This window comes from Nyctibius grandis, assembly GCF_013368605.1.
Source record: "Nyctibius grandis isolate bNycGra1 chromosome W unlocalized genomic scaffold, bNycGra1.pri SUPER_W_unloc_1, whole genome shotgun sequence".
Lineage (NCBI taxonomy): Eukaryota > Metazoa > Chordata > Aves > Nyctibiiformes > Nyctibiidae > Nyctibius > Nyctibius grandis.
The window spans coordinates 5,895,959-5,914,854 of record NW_027167472.1 but is presented as its reverse complement, the minus strand read 5'-3'; the positions used below and the strand labels follow the sequence as shown (position 1 = coordinate 5,914,854).

General features: G+C 43.1%; 1 protein-coding gene across 6 annotated transcripts in view; it reads right to left on the bottom strand.

Annotated features, from left to right (window-relative positions):
* LOC137677102 (AN1-type zinc finger protein 5-like) overlaps window positions 1–18,521 on the bottom strand; it is a 44,752-nt gene extending 26,231 nt beyond the window's left edge. The window contains exons 1-6 of one of the 6 annotated variants that reach the window (XM_068424288.1): window positions 18,237–18,521; window positions 17,975–18,057; window positions 13,755–13,873; window positions 12,849–13,012; window positions 12,339–12,450; window positions 11,420–11,517 (exon numbers count right to left, since the gene is read on the bottom strand). In XM_068424288.1, the coding sequence (XP_068280389.1) occupies window positions 11,420–11,517; window positions 12,339–12,450; window positions 12,849–13,005 (367 nt within the window). In that variant the 5' untranslated portion in view covers window positions 13,006–13,012; window positions 13,755–13,873; window positions 17,975–18,057; window positions 18,237–18,521. Of the gene's footprint in view, window positions 1–11,419; window positions 11,518–12,338; window positions 12,451–12,848; window positions 13,013–13,607; window positions 13,726–13,754; window positions 14,374–17,974; window positions 18,058–18,236 lie in introns of those variants that run through there. The other 5 variants (XM_068424286.1, XM_068424289.1, XM_068424284.1 and 2 more) reach the window with 5 other exon arrangements.
* Window positions 18,522–18,896: the final 375 nt, after the last annotated feature.

The window sequence follows — 18,896 nt, the reverse complement described above, 5'->3', positions numbered from 1 at the left end:
AATACAATAAACCAATGGCAAACCACATAGCAGACTGATACCTTTAAGACCATGCCCAGAAGTGACAAACCACACAAAACCAGTAAGAAACAACAGCTAAACCCCACATTTGATTAGCCATCCCAAAAGTGACTGTAAAACCAAACACCAGAGATGCCACCCAGTGGCCCTGCTACCGCCACCAACATGATGAAGACATACCAAAAACAGTCAAATCTGTGAAAACTTGAACCCTCCAAGAATCTTAGACTGAAAGTCTATGGTTCTCCCAGGTGATCTATTTACACTGGGCACCAAATAAACTGTCTTCATTTAGCCTGAACCCAGGGCTAAACAATAGCAGTTTTTCCTCTCACCCAATGTACCTTCCCCAAATGAGGAAGGGAATTGGGAAAAGGAAGGAGACTCATGGGATGAAGTTAATCAGATTTAATGAAATGAAGAAAATCAATATAAATGACAACACAAAACAGACAAAGATATACTCATCCACAAATCACTGGCAAGTTGCTCCAGGAATCACAATAACAAACAGGGAGAAGAAAAGAGAGCAGGAAAAAACCCACCTTTTCCCAGCAAACCCTCTCTTTTATAGTGAGCTTGATGTCAATGCTATAGAATACACCTGTGGGCCAGCCTGGGTCAGCTGCCCTGGATTTAACTGCTAATGGCCTTGATCACCATGGCTGGCCACAAACTGAAACCAAATCACAGTGAAACCAGGACAGGCTGGAACTCAGGAAAGAAAGGAGAGTTTATGACCTTTGGAAGAAGGGGCAGGCCACTCTGGAGGAGTACAAAGATGTCATGAGGCTACGCAGGGAGAAAAATAGAAGTGCCAAAGCCCAGCTAGAACTTGATGTGTCCACTGCCGTAAAAGGCAATAAAAAAATGTTTCTATAAATACGTTAGCAAGAAGAGGAGGGCCAAGGAGAATCTCCATCCTTTATTGGATGCGGGGGGAAACAGTGACAAAGGCTGAGGAAAAGGCTGAGGTGCTTAATGCCTTCTTTGCCTCAGTCTTTAGTAGTAAGACCAGTTGTTCTCCAGGTACCCAGCCCCCTGATCTGGAAGACAGGGACGGGGAGCAGAATGAAGCCCTCATAATCCACGGGGAAATGGTTAGCGACCTGCTACGCCACTTAGACATGCACAAGTCTATGGGGCCCGATGGGATCCACCCAAGGGTACTGAGGGAGCTGGTGGAAGTGCTCACCAAGCCACTTTCCATCATTTATCAGCAGCCCTGGCTAACCGGGGAGTTCCCAGATGACTGGAGGTTAGCAAATGTGATGCCCATCTACAAGAAGGGCCAGAAGGAGGACCCGGGGAACTACAGGCCTGTCAGTCTGACCTCGGTGCCCGTGAAGGTTATGGAGTTAAGAAGGTTGAGAGTGGCTGGAAAGCTGTCTGGAGGAAAAGGACCTGGGGGTGTTGATCGATATCTGGCTGAATATGAGCCAGCAGCGTGCCCAGGTGGCCAAGAAGGCCAACAGCATCCTGGCTTGTATCAGAAATAGTGTGGCCAGCAGGACTAAGGAAGTGATCATCCCCCTGTACTCAGCACTGGTGAGGCCGCACCTCGAATACTGTGTTCAGTTTTGGGCCCCTCACTACAAGAAAGACCTTGAGGTGCTGGAGCGAGTCCAAAGAAGGGCAACGAAGGTGGTGAAGGGTCTAGAGCACAAGTGTGATGAGGAGCGGCTGAGGGAACTGGGGTTGTTTAGTCTGGAGAAAAGGAGGCTGAGGGGAGACCTTATCACTCTCTACAACTACTTAAAAGGAGGTTGTAGCAAGGCGAGTGTTAGTCTCTTCTCCCAAGTAACAAGTGATAGGACAATAGGAAATGGCCTCAAGTTGTGCCATGGGAGGTTTAGATTGGATATCAGGAAAAATTTCTTCACTGAAATGTTTGTCAAGCATTGGAACAGGCTGCCCAAGGAAATGGTTGAGTCCCCATCCCTGGAGGTATTTAAAATATGTAGATGTGGTGCTTAGGGACATGGTTTAGTGGTGGACTTGGCAGTGCTAGGTTAGTGGTTGGACTTGATGATCTTAAAGGTCTTTCCCAACGAAACCAATTCTAGGATTCTAGATTGGCTTGGTACAGAGCCAAAAGACAAGTGAGCTAACCATCATCACATGAATGGCATTAAATGTCAACTTCCGGGAACAGAAAGGGTAACGTACAATATGGATGCAATAAGACTGTAAGTTAACAATATTTGGGGAAGATTTTTTAACACTTACTTTACACAAGACCATATGTATTTCAAGTTCCAGTTCACTTTCTTTACAGGCAGCACTATTCCAGAGTTGTGGCTTCAGAGTGATAACTCACCACACTGCTCCCTAAAACAAAGCTATTACTGGGTTAAGAAAAATAAAGTTTTTGATATGCATGCTGACACTAATCAAAAGTCTTGAAACACTAACAGATCTGACAGGAGACTCATTCAGAAAGGTAGTGACCCACAAAAGCAAAAAAATGCTAAAAATATGCTATGACTTGATACAATATGAGTAGTTTAACATACTTGTTTTCAAAACAGTTTGGCTTTAGTGCTCAATGTGTAAATCAACTCTCTTGTATCGATGTTTTTTTGCCACTTAAAAACCTGCTAAAACAAAACAGGTTTCTTAAAAGCGTCTACTATGTCTCACTAACTTGGTAATGGTATTGCTCTGATGTAATAATCAACACAAGGAAAGTAAAGGAGTTAGATGAGGCTTTTTTGCATTTAATTCCTGTAAATTAGTGTAGAAAAAACACAAATATGAAAAATATCTCTAGAATGCTTCAGGTATATTCTGACTTTGGTCAAGACGGGACTAGAATCCAATCCTTAATTGAAAAGTGTAGAAGCTTATCAAAAGCCTATAAAATGCATGATATAACTAATGCCCAATTATGAACTGGAGTTTTGATATAAAGGTCTTTATATTTCACTGACTTGTGAACAGTTCATCAGATAAGCAACTGGACTGAACACATGCCACAATTCAATTACAAAACTACAACAAGCAAGAAAGCTGAACTAAGAAATTACAAGTTACAACAAAATATAGCATGTTAGACATCTAAATTACAACCAACTAGGCCAGTTACATCTGTCCTGCCTTTCATCCTTCAAATGCTAAGATATGATTAATTGCCTTCAGACCTGATTTTTTCTGAATGAGAATCCAGGTTACAACCTCAACCTGGAAAAAACAAAGGAAAAAACAAACCTGATAAGCTTCATTTTTGTCAACTTCAGAACCTTCTAGAATCAGATGCTTAAATCCGAACAGCAAGAAAGTATACTTTTAGTCCACAGACTTAAAGACAATTGTCCAGACCTAACTATCTAGAACTTTCTGACTTGCAGAAAAGAATGAGCCTTCATAGTGTTGAAGACAAATAAAAAAAAAAACACACTAAAAAAAAAAAAACCCCAGACCTTCTTTACTTGAAGGCTACTGTCCTTGTTTCATGGGGATAAAATTTATAGAATCACTTTTCTGTTACATTTTGTTTCAGTTTGTGGCCAGCTGTGATATGGTGATCAAAGCCATAGTGTAGAATTAAATATTGGTGCAGGTGCTGTGAAGCCACTTCAACTCCTACAAAGTGTGCTGCCTCCCCAACAAGCACCACAACCATGCCAACCCCCACAACAGGCACTGCCACTACTCCAGCTCTAGCAACAGCCACTGCAGCTACACAAACCTCGGTGACAGGAGCCATGGACACCCCTACTCAACCTGTGTCGGTATCAGTCGCCCCTTTAACCAGGAGAAAACACAAAAGAAAATCCATTCGTGTGGTGGATGACAGCGAGGATGGAGGTGATGGAGAAGGTCCTTCTCAATCAGGGCCATTGCAGGATGAAGACTGAGACGCAGAGGTAACGGTCTACTCCCTATCCCTGAAGGAGCTAAGAAATGTGCGGATAGACTTTAGCTGCCATGAAGGTGAGCCAATTACCACCTGGTTGCTCTGAGGCTGGGATAATGGGGCCAATAGGGGACTTGGAGGGTAGAGAAGCTGAGAAGCCAAGCAGTTGGGACCCCTGGCCAAAGAAGGGGTCACTGATAAGGCACTTGGGAGAAAGGCAGATACTCAGCCTCTGGAGGTGACTCCTGTCAGCTGTAAAGATCAGATATCCCTTTAGGGATGATATCATATGCTGCCTGAGTAAATAGACCAACATGGAAAAAGGTATTAACTTCCTGAGAGAACTGGCTGTGTGGGAGATGATTTATAGTGACCCACAGACAGTTCTAGATGCTGGTGAAATGCCATGCAGCCGACTTATGTTGAGCAAGTTGGTGCAGATTGCCCCATCAAATTCTGCCCACACATTGTCAATATTGGTCTGGGGAGGGGAGAGAGAGACACTAACTGTGGGTGATGTGGCCAACCAAATGCAACAGTATGAAGACAGTTTCTCCACTCCCATACAGGCTTGTGTCTCAGCTGTAGAAAAACTGACTAAGCAATCTGAGAATTTATATAATAGATTGTTTGACAGGTTGTCTGAGGTGGAGAATAGATGCTACTCGTCACCTGCATGGACCCCTGTCACAGCCATCCAGAGAAGACACCCTCCCACAAGACTGGCCCAAGAGAGATGGAACACACCACGAGGTGACCTGTGGTGTATCCTGTATGACTATGGAGAAGACATGAGCAGATGGGACGGAAAGCCCACTGCTGCCCTATGGGCACGGGTACATGAATTGCAAGGTAAACCAAATACACAAGGAGGTTCTTCCAGGAAGGTGGCTGCTCCAGTTTCTAGTGGGCAGATCTCCAGGCAGAATATATGGGATTCTGATCCCTCCCTACCAGGCACTAGCAAACAGGATTAGAGGGGCCCTGCCTCCAGCCAGGTGGAGGAGAGGGATAACCGAGCTTACTGGACTGTGTGGATCTGATGGCCTGGCACGTCAGAGCCACAGGAGTACAAAGCCCTAATAGACACTGGTGCACAGTGCACCCTGATGCCGTTGAATCATATGGGGACCGAATCCATCAGCATCTCTGGAGTGACAGGGGGATCTCAAGAGTTATCTATATTGGAGGCCGAAGTGAGCCTAACTGGTAATGAATGGGAAAAGCACCCCACTGTGACTGGCCCAGATGCATCCTGGGCATGGACTACCTCAAGAGAGGGTATTTTAAGGACCCAAAAGGGTATAGATGGGCCTTTGGTATAGCAGCTGTAGAGACTGAGAACATTCAACAGCTGTCTACCTTGCCTGGCCTCTCAGAGGATCCTTCTGTTGTGGGGTTGCTGAAGGCAGAGGAACAATAGGTGCCAATGGCTAACATAACAGTGCACTGATGCCAGTATCACACCCATTGAAACTCCCTGATCCCCATTCACACAATATGACAGCTAGAAAATCAAGGAGTGATTAGCAAGACTCACTCACCCTTTAACAGTCCGATATGGCCAGTACGGAAGCCGAATGGAGATTAACAGTAGACTGTCGTGGCCTGAATGAGTTACGCCACCAAGTGCTGCCGTGCCAGACATGCTTGAACTTCACAATGAAATGGAGTTGAAGGCAGCCAAGTCATACGCCACCATAGACATTGCTAATGCGTTTTTCTCTATTCCCTTGGCACCAAAGTGCAGGCCACAGTTCACTTTTACCTGGAGGGGTATCCAGTACACCTGAATCGACTGCCCCAGGGGTGGAAACACAGCCCTACTTTTTGCCATGGACTGATCCAGACTGAACAGGAAAAGGGTGGAGCTCCAGAGCACTTGTGATATATTGATGACATCATTGTATGGGGTGACAGAGCAGCAGAAGTTTTTGAGAAAGGGCAGAAAATAATCCAAATTCTTCTGTGAGCTGGTTTTGCTATAAAAAGGGGCAAAGTCAAGGGACCTGCAAGAGAGAGACAGTTTTGGGGAATTAAGTGGCAAGATGGGCTTCACCAGATCCCAGTAGAGGTGATCAACAAAATAACAGCCATGTCCCCACCAACAGAAAAAAAGGAAGCACAAGCCTTCTTAGGCATTGTGGGCTTCTGGAGAATGCATATTCCAGATTACAGCCAGATTGTACGCCCTCTTTATCAAGTGACCCAGAAGAAGAATGATTTCCAATGCGGCCCTGAACAATGACAAGCCTTTGAGCAGATTAAAGAAGAGATTGTGCATTCAGTAGCCCTTGGACCAGTCCAGAAAGGAAAAGATGTTAAAAATGTGCTCTACACCACAGCTGGGGACAATGGTCCTACCTGGAGCCTCTGGCAGAAAACCCCAGAGGAAGCTCGAGGTCGACCCCTAGGATTTTGGAGTTGAGGATACAAGGGCTCTGAGGGCAACTACACTCCAACTAAAAAGAAAGACCTCATTAATGTTTATAAATATGTAAAGGGCAAGTGTCAAGAGGATGGAGCCAGGCTCTTCTCAGTGACATCCCTTGACAGGACAAGGGGCAATGGGTGCAAGCTGGAACACAGGAGGTTCCACATAAATATGAGGAAAAACTTCTTTACAGTGAGGGTGACTGAACACTGGAACAGGCTGCCCAGAGAGGTTGTGGAGTCTCCTTCTCTGGAGACATTCAAAACCCGCCTGGACGCGTTCCTGTGTGATATGATCTAGGTAAACCTGCTCCGGCAGGGGGATTGGACTATGGACTAGATGATCTTTCAAGGTCCCTTCCAATCCCTAACGTTCTGTGATTCTGTGAAATACTGGCAGCATATGAAGGAGTTAAAGCTGCTTCGGAGGTAATTGGTACAGATGCACAGCTCCTCCTGGCACCCCGATTACCAGTACTGGGCTGGATGTTCAAGGGTAAGGTTCCTACTACCCATCATGTAACCGATGCTACTTGGAGTAAATGGGTTGCATTAATCACACAGTGGGCTCGAATAGGAAATGCCAATTGCCTGGGATTTTTAGCAGTGATCATGGACTGGCCAGAAGGTAAAGGCTTTGGACTGCTACCAGAAGAGGAGATGACACATGCTGAAGAAGCCCCACCATATAACCAAATACCAGAGGATGACAAGGGATATGCCCTGTTCACCGATGGATCCTGCCATCTTATAGAAAAACATCGGAAGTGGGAAGCTGCTGTATGGAGTCCTACACAACAAGTCACAGAAGGACAAGGTGAATCAAGTCAATTCGCAGAGGTAAAAGCCATCCAGCTGGCTTTGGACATCACTGAGCGAGAAAAGTGGCCAAGGCTTTACCTCTATACTGACTCATGGATGGTGGCAAATGCCCTGTGGGGGTGGCTAAAGCAGTGGAAGCAGAACAACTGGCAGCGCAGAGGTAAACCTATTTGGGCTGCCGAATTGTGGCAAGATATTGCTGCTCAGCTAGAGAAACTAATTGTGAAAGTACATCATGTGGATGCCCACGTAACTAAAAGTCAGGCCACTGAGGAACATCTCAACAACCAACGAGTGGACCAGGCTGCTAAAGTGTTCCAAATAGATCTGGACTGGGAACACAGAGGTGAACTATTTCTAGCTCGATGGGCTGATGACACTTCAGGTTATCAAGGAAGGGACGCGACATATAGATAGGCTTGTGACTGAGGGGTGGACTTAACCATGGATGCTATCGTGCAGGTTATCCATGATTGTGAAACATGCGCCACAATCAAACAAGTGAAATGGTTAAAACCTTTGTGGTATGGGGGGCGGTGGTTGAAATATTAATATGGGGAGGCCTGGCAGATTGACTATGTCACACTCCCTCAAACCCACCAAGGCAAACACCATCTGCTTACCATGGTGGAGGCAACCATGGGATGGTTTGAAACATATCCTGTGCCCCATGCCACTACCTGGAACACTATCCTGGGTCTCAGAAAGAAAAACGTGTGGTTGTGCTCTCTTCCCCTATGGCTAACATCCTGGGAGGACCCTGCCCACACTCCTGCCGTTGCTCCTGAACCCGGTTCCCGCCTGCTGCCGCGTGTGCTTCGGGACTGCCCAGCACCTGCCCTGCAGTGTCAGCGGTGAAGTGATCATCATCAGGGGGAGCTCCGTAGAGGTTTTGTATACAGTTCATTATTTATTTTACTCTTTCTTTTTTGTTATTGCTTATTAAAACTGTTTTAACTTTCCAACATGTAAGTGTCTCTCCCTTTTCTCTTTTCCTTTCCCCCCTACGGAAGGAGAAGGTTAACAGAGAGCATCTGCTGTCCATTTAACTGCCTGCCCAGCCTTAAATGGCGACACAGAGGATCTGTCAATTGGGCTGGTCCTGCTCAATTAGAACTGTTGTGCACTGTAGAGGGGGATAAAGTCCCTGTGGTTCATGCAAGAAATATGTTGGGGAAAAGAGTTTGGATTACTCCTGCCTCAAACAAAGGCAAACCCATTCATGGAATTGCCTTTGCTCAAGGACCTGGGTGCACGTGGTAGATGATGCAGGAGGATGGGGAAGTTAGATGTGTACCCCAAGGAGATTTGATTTGGGGCAAGAATAGCCAATAACTTGAACTGTATGATGCTAATTGTTATAGGCTACTGCTTGTCATCATTTCCCTAGTTATTTATCACAGTAAGAATCACCCCAGACAATGAACATGGGCTGCACCAGATAAACCAGCTGCAAGCTCCAGATACAACACATCATCCTGCTGTGCCCAACTTCACCAGTCCATCACACTGTATTGAGGCCTGGTCCCGATCTGCCAACTGAGTGAATCCAACATCATTTTTTCCTGCCCTAAGAGATGATTATGAGAAATGGAACCCACTGTTTTGAACTTCTTAGCCCATAGACTAAGAGAATGACATCTGTGTGTGTGCGTATATATATATATATATATATATATTGACAGATGGGGAAAAAATAGTAGTGACTTGGACATGATGCAAATGATATAGAATAAGGGGTAGAATCCTGTCCTGGTTTTGTGGGGATAAGATTTGTAGAATCCCTTTTCTGTTACATTTTGTTTCAGTTTGTGGCCAGCTGTGGTATGGTGATTAAGGCCATTAGCAGTAAGCCAGGGCAGCTGACCCAGGCTGGCCCACAGGCATATTCTATAACATTAATGTCAGGTTCACTATAAATGGGAAAGCTTGCTGAGGATGGGTGGGGCTCTTTACTTTGCTCTCTTCTCAAAGATTGTTATCCCTGGAAGGACTTGCCACCACTGTGTGGGCTAAGTATAATTTTGTGTCTTTTGTATTAGCATTGATATTGTGGGTTTTTTTGGGTTTTTTGTTTTGTTTGTTTTTTTTTTTATTTTATTAAATCTGTTTAAATTTCAACCCATGAGTCTCCCTCCTTTTCCCAATTCCCTTTCTTGGGAAGGGACACTGGGTGAGAGAACAACTGCTTATTGTTTAGCCCTAAGACAGCTACATTGTTTGTTCCTGACCTACCATCTGATAGGCAGTTATGAAATTCAATTGCCAGTGTCAGACTACACATAAAACTAAACAGTCTTTTCATTAGCAACATCATGACAGGCATTATCTTAGAGAACTACATCTCCTAGAAAGTATTAGCTTTGTTGTTATGAGGTGACATGAATTATCTATTCCACTGGTGTTTCAGCTCTTCCTTAAGATGGATCAACACATATTGGATGCTGCTGAAGAAAAAAAAAAAAACAAACATGGAACTAGCCCAAACACAATAGGGAGTTATAAAAAGTTGAGGTCAGCTTTTCTCGACTGCAAGACACAGGATCAATGTATTAGTGAATACAGCAAACACTTGGTATTTCCTAGATGTCCGATAAACCCTTTATAATCTAAGAATAGTAGATAAGGACATGTCTAAGGACACTATTCTCTGCTGTCTAAAATCTGCCCCCAACTTGATGAACTTCTACTTTTAGAGCAGCTGAAGACTGTTTCAAGAATTCATGGATATGTACTAAGGAAGACAATTTTGTTATAGAAGGTTTTTTCCAAACATTTAAGTTCTATGGTAGTTTTCCCAATGATCTCTACACAAGCTTTAACAGAGCTTTGGCTGGTTTCACCTGCAAGATTATTATCTTAAGTTGCTTTTAGGGATTTCCCCCCCCTTCTAATCAATTAAGAGTGCTGTGTGACAGTACCATTTAGTTGCCTTGTTATGAGAAAAATGGGTATTGAGTCAACAGAAACAGAAGATTGCCCTTTACAGTTGGCAAAATGACAAATCCCTATTGGCAGTTTTAATAAGACAAAATTCAGCTATTACTTGACCACTGTGACCATTTTATGTATTTCTTTCCTGCCTGTCACTTTTTCAGGTAGCAATTCATAACAGGACAATATGGGTTTATAAATATTGTAACAAAGTATAAATTTCTAAGTTACATACAATAAGCCTGTTCAGATAACGTAAGTTACAAGAAGCTGAAACATGTAAAAATCTCCTTAGTCTGTACATAACCAAAAAATATAGTAAAAGCAATTGTAATTTAGTTCATGTCACAATTTTAACTTAACATGACTTAATTAAAATAGTAAAAACCTGTGTACAAACACTGAGCAATTAACTATCAGCTGTAACAGCAGTCTTATTGACAAAGATGCATCTATATAGTGCTGAGTGGTACCTTCTGGAATTTTCAACACACACAAAAAAAAATCATTTTATCTTCAGTTGTAATGAAGAGATTTTCCTACTAAACATCAGCTTTGACTGTTTCAGAACTGTTAAAATTAACAAGTGTCAATACCTATAGATATCAAACAAGTACGTTAAGATACCCATTTGGATAAACTGCTATATAATAAAACATGAATTCAATCACTCACTAGTAGATAGGAAAGTAGTCCCTCCACCTCCCACCAAGAAATACCTTACACTTTAAGGTTTAAATAGTACAGCTACAACCTTCCTAAACAGGAGTAAAACTTTTAATTGAACATTCTCACTAAGCAATTAATGCCATAAGTATTCTCTATCCACAGAATGATGTTTTGGTTATATCTACTGATTACTCAATTAGTTCAAGAACCTTTAGCAGTCTTTGTTAGTATTTTAAATCAAGTATTCCCTTCTCCCTCACTCTCATCCTTCTGTAGAATGGAATTTATTAAGAACTCTGTTCTTCAAATGCAAGAAACCATTTTGATTGCCACAAGTTAGCTGGAACTGTACTGCTAGATTTTATAGAGAAATCAATACTGACTTCAAAATTTAACATCTTGCACCCAGATACAATTTAAGTGTCTTACTTTTTAAAATGAAGGTCTGATAGCCAAAATGCCCCTCAAGTATCAAATTATCTACTAAAATTGAACATGTGTCTGAAAACTATATTCTGGCACTAGTAATTTTTTCTTGATTCTGAGGGTACTAATACTCAAGAAGCATCCATAATTAACAGTTCCTCAAGACCATCACCACAGAGGGATATGCCTACTTAAGTAAATAAATTGTCAGCTTCTGTTAAGTCAGTTGTACCCAGCGTTACTCCGCAAACATACCTGGCTCGGTCTCTGTTTTCGGTGATACTTTTTCCTCTCTTGAAATGCTCATTTCTGTCATTTGCTGCATTACAGGCAAAGCAGCAACAGGCACATTTCTGTTTATGTACAGCAAAATAGGTAATTACATTAGTTTTGAGTTCATAATAAGAGCTTAAACTGTCACAATCCATCAATAGACTACCTGATCAGTTATTATTGATACACATTCCTGACCTGTACTTCTACTATCTCTCTTCCCTAGAATAAGCTAGGCAATCTGTAGCAAATATTTCCCCAGATAAACCAGAAACGTCCTTGTAAATGCAGTAGTCCAACACTAAACACTAATTAGTTCTCATTTACAAAGATTAATAAAGCACTGTCAGGTGCACTGTCCCTTTTTCCTCTGCAGAAACTCACTAATAGGGCAAGGTTACTGCAATGTTACTTTAATTTGCTATACACTCACAGTTCATTCACACCTCAAAATAATACCTTCATCTGGTGATGAAGGGTCTAGAGAATAAGTCTTATGAGGAGCAGCTGAGAGAACAGGAGTTGTTTAGTCTGGAGAAAAGGAGGCTCAGGGAAGACCTTCTTGCTCTCTATAACTACCTGAAAGGAGGCTGTAGCAAGGTGGGTGTTGGTCTCCTCTGCCAAGTAACAAATGATAGGACAAGAGGAAACAGCCTCAAGTCGTGCCAGGGAAGGTTTAGATTGGATATTAGGAAAAATGTCTTCACTGAAAGGGTTGTCAAGCATTGGAACAGGCTACCCAGGGAAGCGGTTGAGTCACCATCCCTGGAGGTATTTAAAAGACTGCGCAGACATGGCACTTAGGGATATGGTTTAGTGGTGGACTTAGTAGTGTGAGGTTTATGGTTGGACTTTATGACCTTAAGGGTCTTTTCTAACCTAGATGATTCTATGATCTTACCTTGTTTTTTCAGATGTGCTACTAGCAGTACCTTCACAGTTGTTTAAGCTAGTGTCTGCTCTCTGTACAGATGCAGAGTCTGAGGTAGCACTGTTCGAACCACTAGCTGTCCCTATATAACAGAAATTTGAGAAGTTAATTATAAACAAAGTATAGAATACAAGTTAGTCAAGTAGTTTTGCATAGTTATGAACTGTTCCAAATCATTCCTCCTTCTACTGTATCTTCTTAATTAAAGACAGACTATATAGTTAATGACCAAAATACAGGGATTGTATAAGAACACGCTTATAGCGGAGGGTGAGTAGAAATGCAAATTAAGGCTCAACACCAAGTGGGCCAGAATATATTACACAAAAACGCATTTTTATTTTGACTGTGATTTAAAGTATTATTCCCTTTGATATTCATAGTTTTAGTATGCAGCTATCGGAAGATCTAAAATAAATTCTGCGATTCCTCTCATCACCTATACATTATATTTTCAAGAAAAAAAAAAGATACTCAAACCTTTACCCATTGGGCTGATTCTACCACTATTCTGCTGTCGCTGAAGATGTTCTTTGTAGCAAACAGAACACATCCCATTTGTCCTAGGATTTCCATAAAATCCACATCCTGTACTACACAGCATTGGCCCTGGGGTCTGGTTTGTCTCCTGAGCCATTTCAATGCTGTAAATAAAACCAAGAACTGCATTAGGAACTGGCATTTCATCAAAAACGATTACAGGGTTATAGAATTAAAGTAGGTCTGCTTACCTTGCCCACAAAAAGCAATATCAGCACTTTTAAAGATTGCTATATGGATGTTAATATATAATTCAATACTTCAGTTGTATTGATAAGTAACATAATCATGAACCTCTAAAAGAGGTAAAAAGCGTATCATAGTGTAGTGGGTTGACTTTGGCTGGCTGCTAGGTGCCCACCAAGCTGCTCTATCACTCCATCCCCTCAGCTGGACAGGGGAGAGAAAATATAACCAAAGGCTCATAAGTCGAGATAATGACAGGGAGAGATCACTCACCAATTACTGTCATGGGCAAAACAGACTCTACTCAGGGAAAGTAATTTAATTTATTGCCAATCAAATCAGAGTAGGATGATGAGAAATAAACCCAAATCTTAAAACACCATCCCCCCACCCCTCCCTTCTTCCCAGGCTCAACTTCACTCCCAACTTCTCTACCTCCTCCCCCTGAGCAGCACAGGGGGATGGGGAAGGGGGGTTGCAGTCAGTTGATCACACATTGTTTCTGCCACTCACACTCTTCCCCTGCTTCATCATGGGGTCCCTCCCATGGGAGACAGTCCTCCACAAACTTCTCCATGTGGGTTCTTCCCACAGACTGCAGTTCTTCATGAACTGCTCTAGCATGGGTCCTCCATGGGGTCACAAGTCCTGCTAGAATACCTGCTCCAGCACGGGCTCTCCACGGGGGCACAGCCTCCTTCGGTCACATCCACCTGCTCTGGTGTGGGGTCCTCCACAGGCTGCAGGTGGATATCTGCTTCACTATGGACCTCCACAGGCTGCAGGGAGACAGACTGCCTCACCATTGTCTTCACAAGAGGCCGCAGGGGAATCTCTACTCCAGCGCCTGGAGCACCTCCTCCCCCTTCTTCACTGACCTTGGTGTCTGCATAGTTGTTTCTCTCACATATTCTCACTCCTCTCTCCAGCTGCTGTTGCACAGCAGATTTTCCCCCTTCTTAAATATGTTATCACAGAGGCACTACCACCATCGCTGATTGGCTCAGCTTTGGTCAGCAGCAGGTCCGTCTTGGAGCCGGCTGGCATTGGCTCTATTGGACACAGGAGAAGTTTCTAGCAGATTCTCACAGAAACCCCCCCTGTGGCCCCCCTGCTACCAAAACCTTGCCATGCAAACCCAATACACATAGTAATACTGAAGTAATACATTTGTCAGACACTGAGCTGTGTGTGCAGGTTACCACCAAATTGAATTCAACAGCCAACAAAAACTTTATTACCAACCTCTGAGCACTTACAGGGTAGAAAAAAAAATCCACAGCTAGATGGGTAGAATAAGCAAGACCAAGTTTGGGTCTACTAAACAATTCTGGTAATTAGCATAGCTTATCTTTGCAGACTCCAAAAGAACAACTCCACTTTTTCAGTAATGTTGATCTTGCATCATTCTGATGCTAATCCCATTATTAGCAGTTCGTACTTTCACACCACATTTGTTAAACAGAACAAAAATCACTGAAGTATGGGCAACAGTCATTTTAAAACTATATTTTATATCTTTAGGAGAAGTTTCCGTAACAAGACCTTTAACTCTGCTTAAATTGCATATGAAGCCCAATACTGAATATTAACTGACAACAACATGCATACAACAGGCCCTCAAAACAGATGATCAAAAAGCATTTATGAAATAAGCTTAGTCCAGATTTTACTCTTCCAAGAAAAATAAAACTATTTTAGACTGTTGAATACATTCATTTACACAGCCTATGCATTTCCAAAAAGCCAGTTAAATCTTTTGTCTTAAAGATATAGGCAGACTTCTGCACCTCCTGAAGGTAAATGCTAACCCTCATCTCTGCCATAAACTGCAAACATTAGGAATAAAAATACTTCACCTTCACTGGTAGTTAACCTCTGCAAAACAAGGCTAGTAGAAAAACTGATATAGTAACCAAAACCTTAGTTCCCAATGGCAATAAAACTGGAACATAGTGATCAAGCGATCTACTACAAATTGAGGACACAAGAGTATTGCACTTCTCCAAAAATTTAGATGTAGTGGAAGTACTGTCTATGGCACTTGGAGACATTTTAGTGAAAACTCTAGATTACTGCCTTCCTCTTTAAGGGCAGCCACAACAAGGGACATTTGTCTGCTGATGCTCATGAGAACTCAAACATACCAAATGCTAATTAAATCTAGTATATAAAGAAATACTTTTTATAACTTAAAAAGCCACACTACAAGCTGTAACCATATATCTCAACAGTATGACAACTGTAATTGACAGCAGCATTTGTCTAGTTAATCTAAACTTCTGGGATCAAAGTAAATCAATAGCAGGAGAAAAGAGTAAAATTAATCTGCTTGCCTTCTCATAAACCTCTCAAAAAATTGCAGTTTTACAGCCATACACCAGTCAATGGATGCAAAAGAAAATCTAAGACCTAAAAAAAATATTCTCATCTTTATTGTAGCTCAATGTTATTATAATACAAATAAAGACTGTACTTCTGCCCTTATTATGCAGGTAAGCTCAAAGTGCTATCAGAAGTGCTATCACATATACTACCACCATCAATCTCAATTGACTTGCTCTGCTTTCAAATTAGCATGTTTCACCACTTCCTAAATTTAGCTTTAGGTATTAATGCTGGTAATAACATATTACAAATAAGAGTCTTCATGGCTCCTTTGTCAGCACAGTCTTTCACTACTTGAAATACATGCCTCTAATTGAAAGATCAAGTTGTTATCCAATGCCTAAGAAATTGTGCTTTTTCACACTCTTTAAGGTCCAGGTATCACCCGACTAGGTTATAATACACTTTCCAGAATTTAATCTATTAACCAGTACACTAAAATATGCCATTTAATCTTTTGAACCAACAGTGAAAGCGAAGTTTTCAGAAAAAAACAGATTACAGACTTCTCCAATTCTTCCCTACAATCTTTTCTACTAAGATCAGTAACTAGCTAAGGCCTTACAAATTCAGTTCTATTTCCCTGGAAAACTAGCTAATACCATCACGTATCTGCTTTCCTGAATTTTTCCTCAGAAACTGGGGTCACATGGGTGAGCACATTAGCTTCCGCCTGTCACAAGGCTGCAGCATGACAGGCTAAGCTAAAGGCTCAGACACAAAACCTTGTCAACGGGGAACTCTGAAATCAGCTTCTATTTATATCTCTGAAGGCTGCCAACTCCAACAACTCCCAGAACTGAAGTGGCTGAGCAGACACCCACTGTAAGAGGAAAATATGAAATTCGATTAACATGACTACAGCTTCTTTTCTAGAGGAAAAGGGAGTGCAGATACTTCAATCAAGAAAATGCAGCATCATGAGGTAGTCATCTCAAACAGACATTTTAATCTCTATTTCACAGCAAGAACAGAAAATAACTGGCTATGATCAGAGACCTAAGAGATTATTACTCTCTCTCAGCCTTACAAATATATCCCCCAATCTTTTGGGTTGGGTGGTTACAACCAAACCTTTGCAAAAAATATAAAGATCTCTTCTACCCCCAAAAGGAGAAAGTCTTAACCCTCAGAGATGTCCCTCTTTAACCCTGACCTCCCAATATAAAAAGGAGCTATTTTATTCAGCGTGTTAACTCAAACAGTAATTTATGTCACTGACCTTCACAGTTACTGGCAAGTTTACCCAGCTAAACTAAAAGGGGAACATAAATACTTTATTATTATTATTATTAAAGTTAACAAAGTCTCATAACTACGACATCTTTTTAGTTCCAACTTACAACTAAGCTGTAGCATAGTCATCTTTAATAATGGCAGATATTGAGATTATTTGAATGATCAATATAACTAAGCTCTTTCTTGCACACTGAGTGCACTTCCAATAAGCTACAACTGAATCCTAACACTTATGATGTGCTTCGTGAAGTGCATAATATTATCCTATAGTATTAGGATAACTTTAAATGCATTTATTATGCACTTCATGAATATTTTTAAAGTTCTAAAGTTATCCTAATACTTATTTTAATATAATAAAGGGAATACAAATACAAACTAATTTTAAAACAATAATAAAACCTTGGAATTGAGTCAGCGATGGGGCTAAACTGGCTGGTTAAATAAATATTTATACGAATATCCTCCACTAGAAGATGGATCACAAAAAAAAACAAAACAAAACAAAACAAACAAACAAACGCCACCACACAAAAAACACACACAACCCAAAACCCAAACAAACAGCAAGGACGTTTCAGGTACACGCCTCTCTAACAGTGTTCTAGGTGAAGCAAAAAGACGAAGTAAATGCGAAGAACACAGATCAAAACCGGGCATTTCCTAACGACAATTAAATCCAGCTCAATGAGTCAGACAAAAGGGAAGGCACTGCCAAGTGCTCAAAGCGTGGTACGTTTCAGTCGTCCCCCCCCGAGGACAGCGGAACACAAAAGACCCGGAGGCTGCTAGGCTAAGGAATAAAAAAAAATAGGAGTAGGTGCCAAGCCGGAAACGTGGAGCCCGGGGTACTCCCCGCCGTGCCGGGGCCTCTCACAAACCCCTGAATCATGTTCGGCACCGGCTGCCGCGCAGCTCCCCTCACCCCCCACCGCCCCTCTCCCAGCGAGGGCTGAGGAAGCCTCATTATCTCGCTCCCTTTGTCTGCCTCACTAAGGCGGGAGTGGGATGTGTGCCAGCCCGGCCCGCGGCCTCCCTCCGCAGCACCCGCCGCGTCAAAGAGTAAGAGGAAGGAGACCGCCAGAGGAGACGAGAGACGCCCTGCCACCCCTCGCCTCGCGGAAGGCAGCAGAAACGCCGCGGGGAGGCCCAAGCGCCCCCCGCGCCGCTCCTCTGCGCACACCGCCACCGCGCTAACAGCTCTCAAAAACCGAGCCCGCACCCCCGCCAGCCGCCCCTTAGCGCCCGCATACCTGCTCCTGAGAAGGGGGGGGGGGGCGGAGCGAGAAACCCCACGGCCAATGTCGGAGGCGCTGCAGGTGGCTCCGGACTGTTTCTGGGAGAGAGAAGGGCAAGAGGGTTTGGGGCGCGAAGCTGGCGGCGCCACCACCGCTTCCCTTCTGCGGCAGCAGCGCGGAACGAGACGCGCGACGCGCAGGAGAAGGACGAAAAGAAGGCACAAGAAAGGGAAAGAACTGAGGAAGAAGGGTGGAGGAAGAAGGGACCCAAACCCACCGGTCTGCTCGCGTCAGCTCCGCCTCCTCCTGGCTGCTGCTGAGGCCTGCACGCCCGCGCGCTCCCACGCGGATGCGGCTAGGGAGGGGGAAGAGAGGACGAGGCACACGCGAGGTGGCTCACGGTATCGCCGCCATCGCCTGCAGAGTCACCAACCTCCCCCTCCCCGAGACTGGGGACTATACAGGAATGGACAGAGACTCCGCGCGTAGTCGGAGAACGTCGTCTGCCCTCTAGGGGGACGGGGAAGCGGAAGGAGCTGTGTCCAGAGCAGTGACAACTGTCTCGCGCGGCTTTACCCCACCCACAGGAATGGGGCAGGGCTATACACGAGGAGATAGAAGAAACAAAGCCTTCCCCCATCCACTTGCCCTAATAACAGCCACTTCCGCCCCTAATTAATGGTTCCATTTAAACTTGCATGTGCAGCAGTGTCACAGGTGAATTATTAAGAGAAGTCATTGTTGTGGGGTTAACTAAAAGGGTTTTATTAATGATTAAACGATGATCAAATGATAGTTAATTGATGATTGAATGAAAATTAAATGGTAATCAAATGGTGATTAAGCAAAAATTGAATGGTAATTAAACAGTGATTTGACAATTATTTAAATGAAGATTTAAATGATAATTTAGTGGTTAGATGATGATTTTGATAGC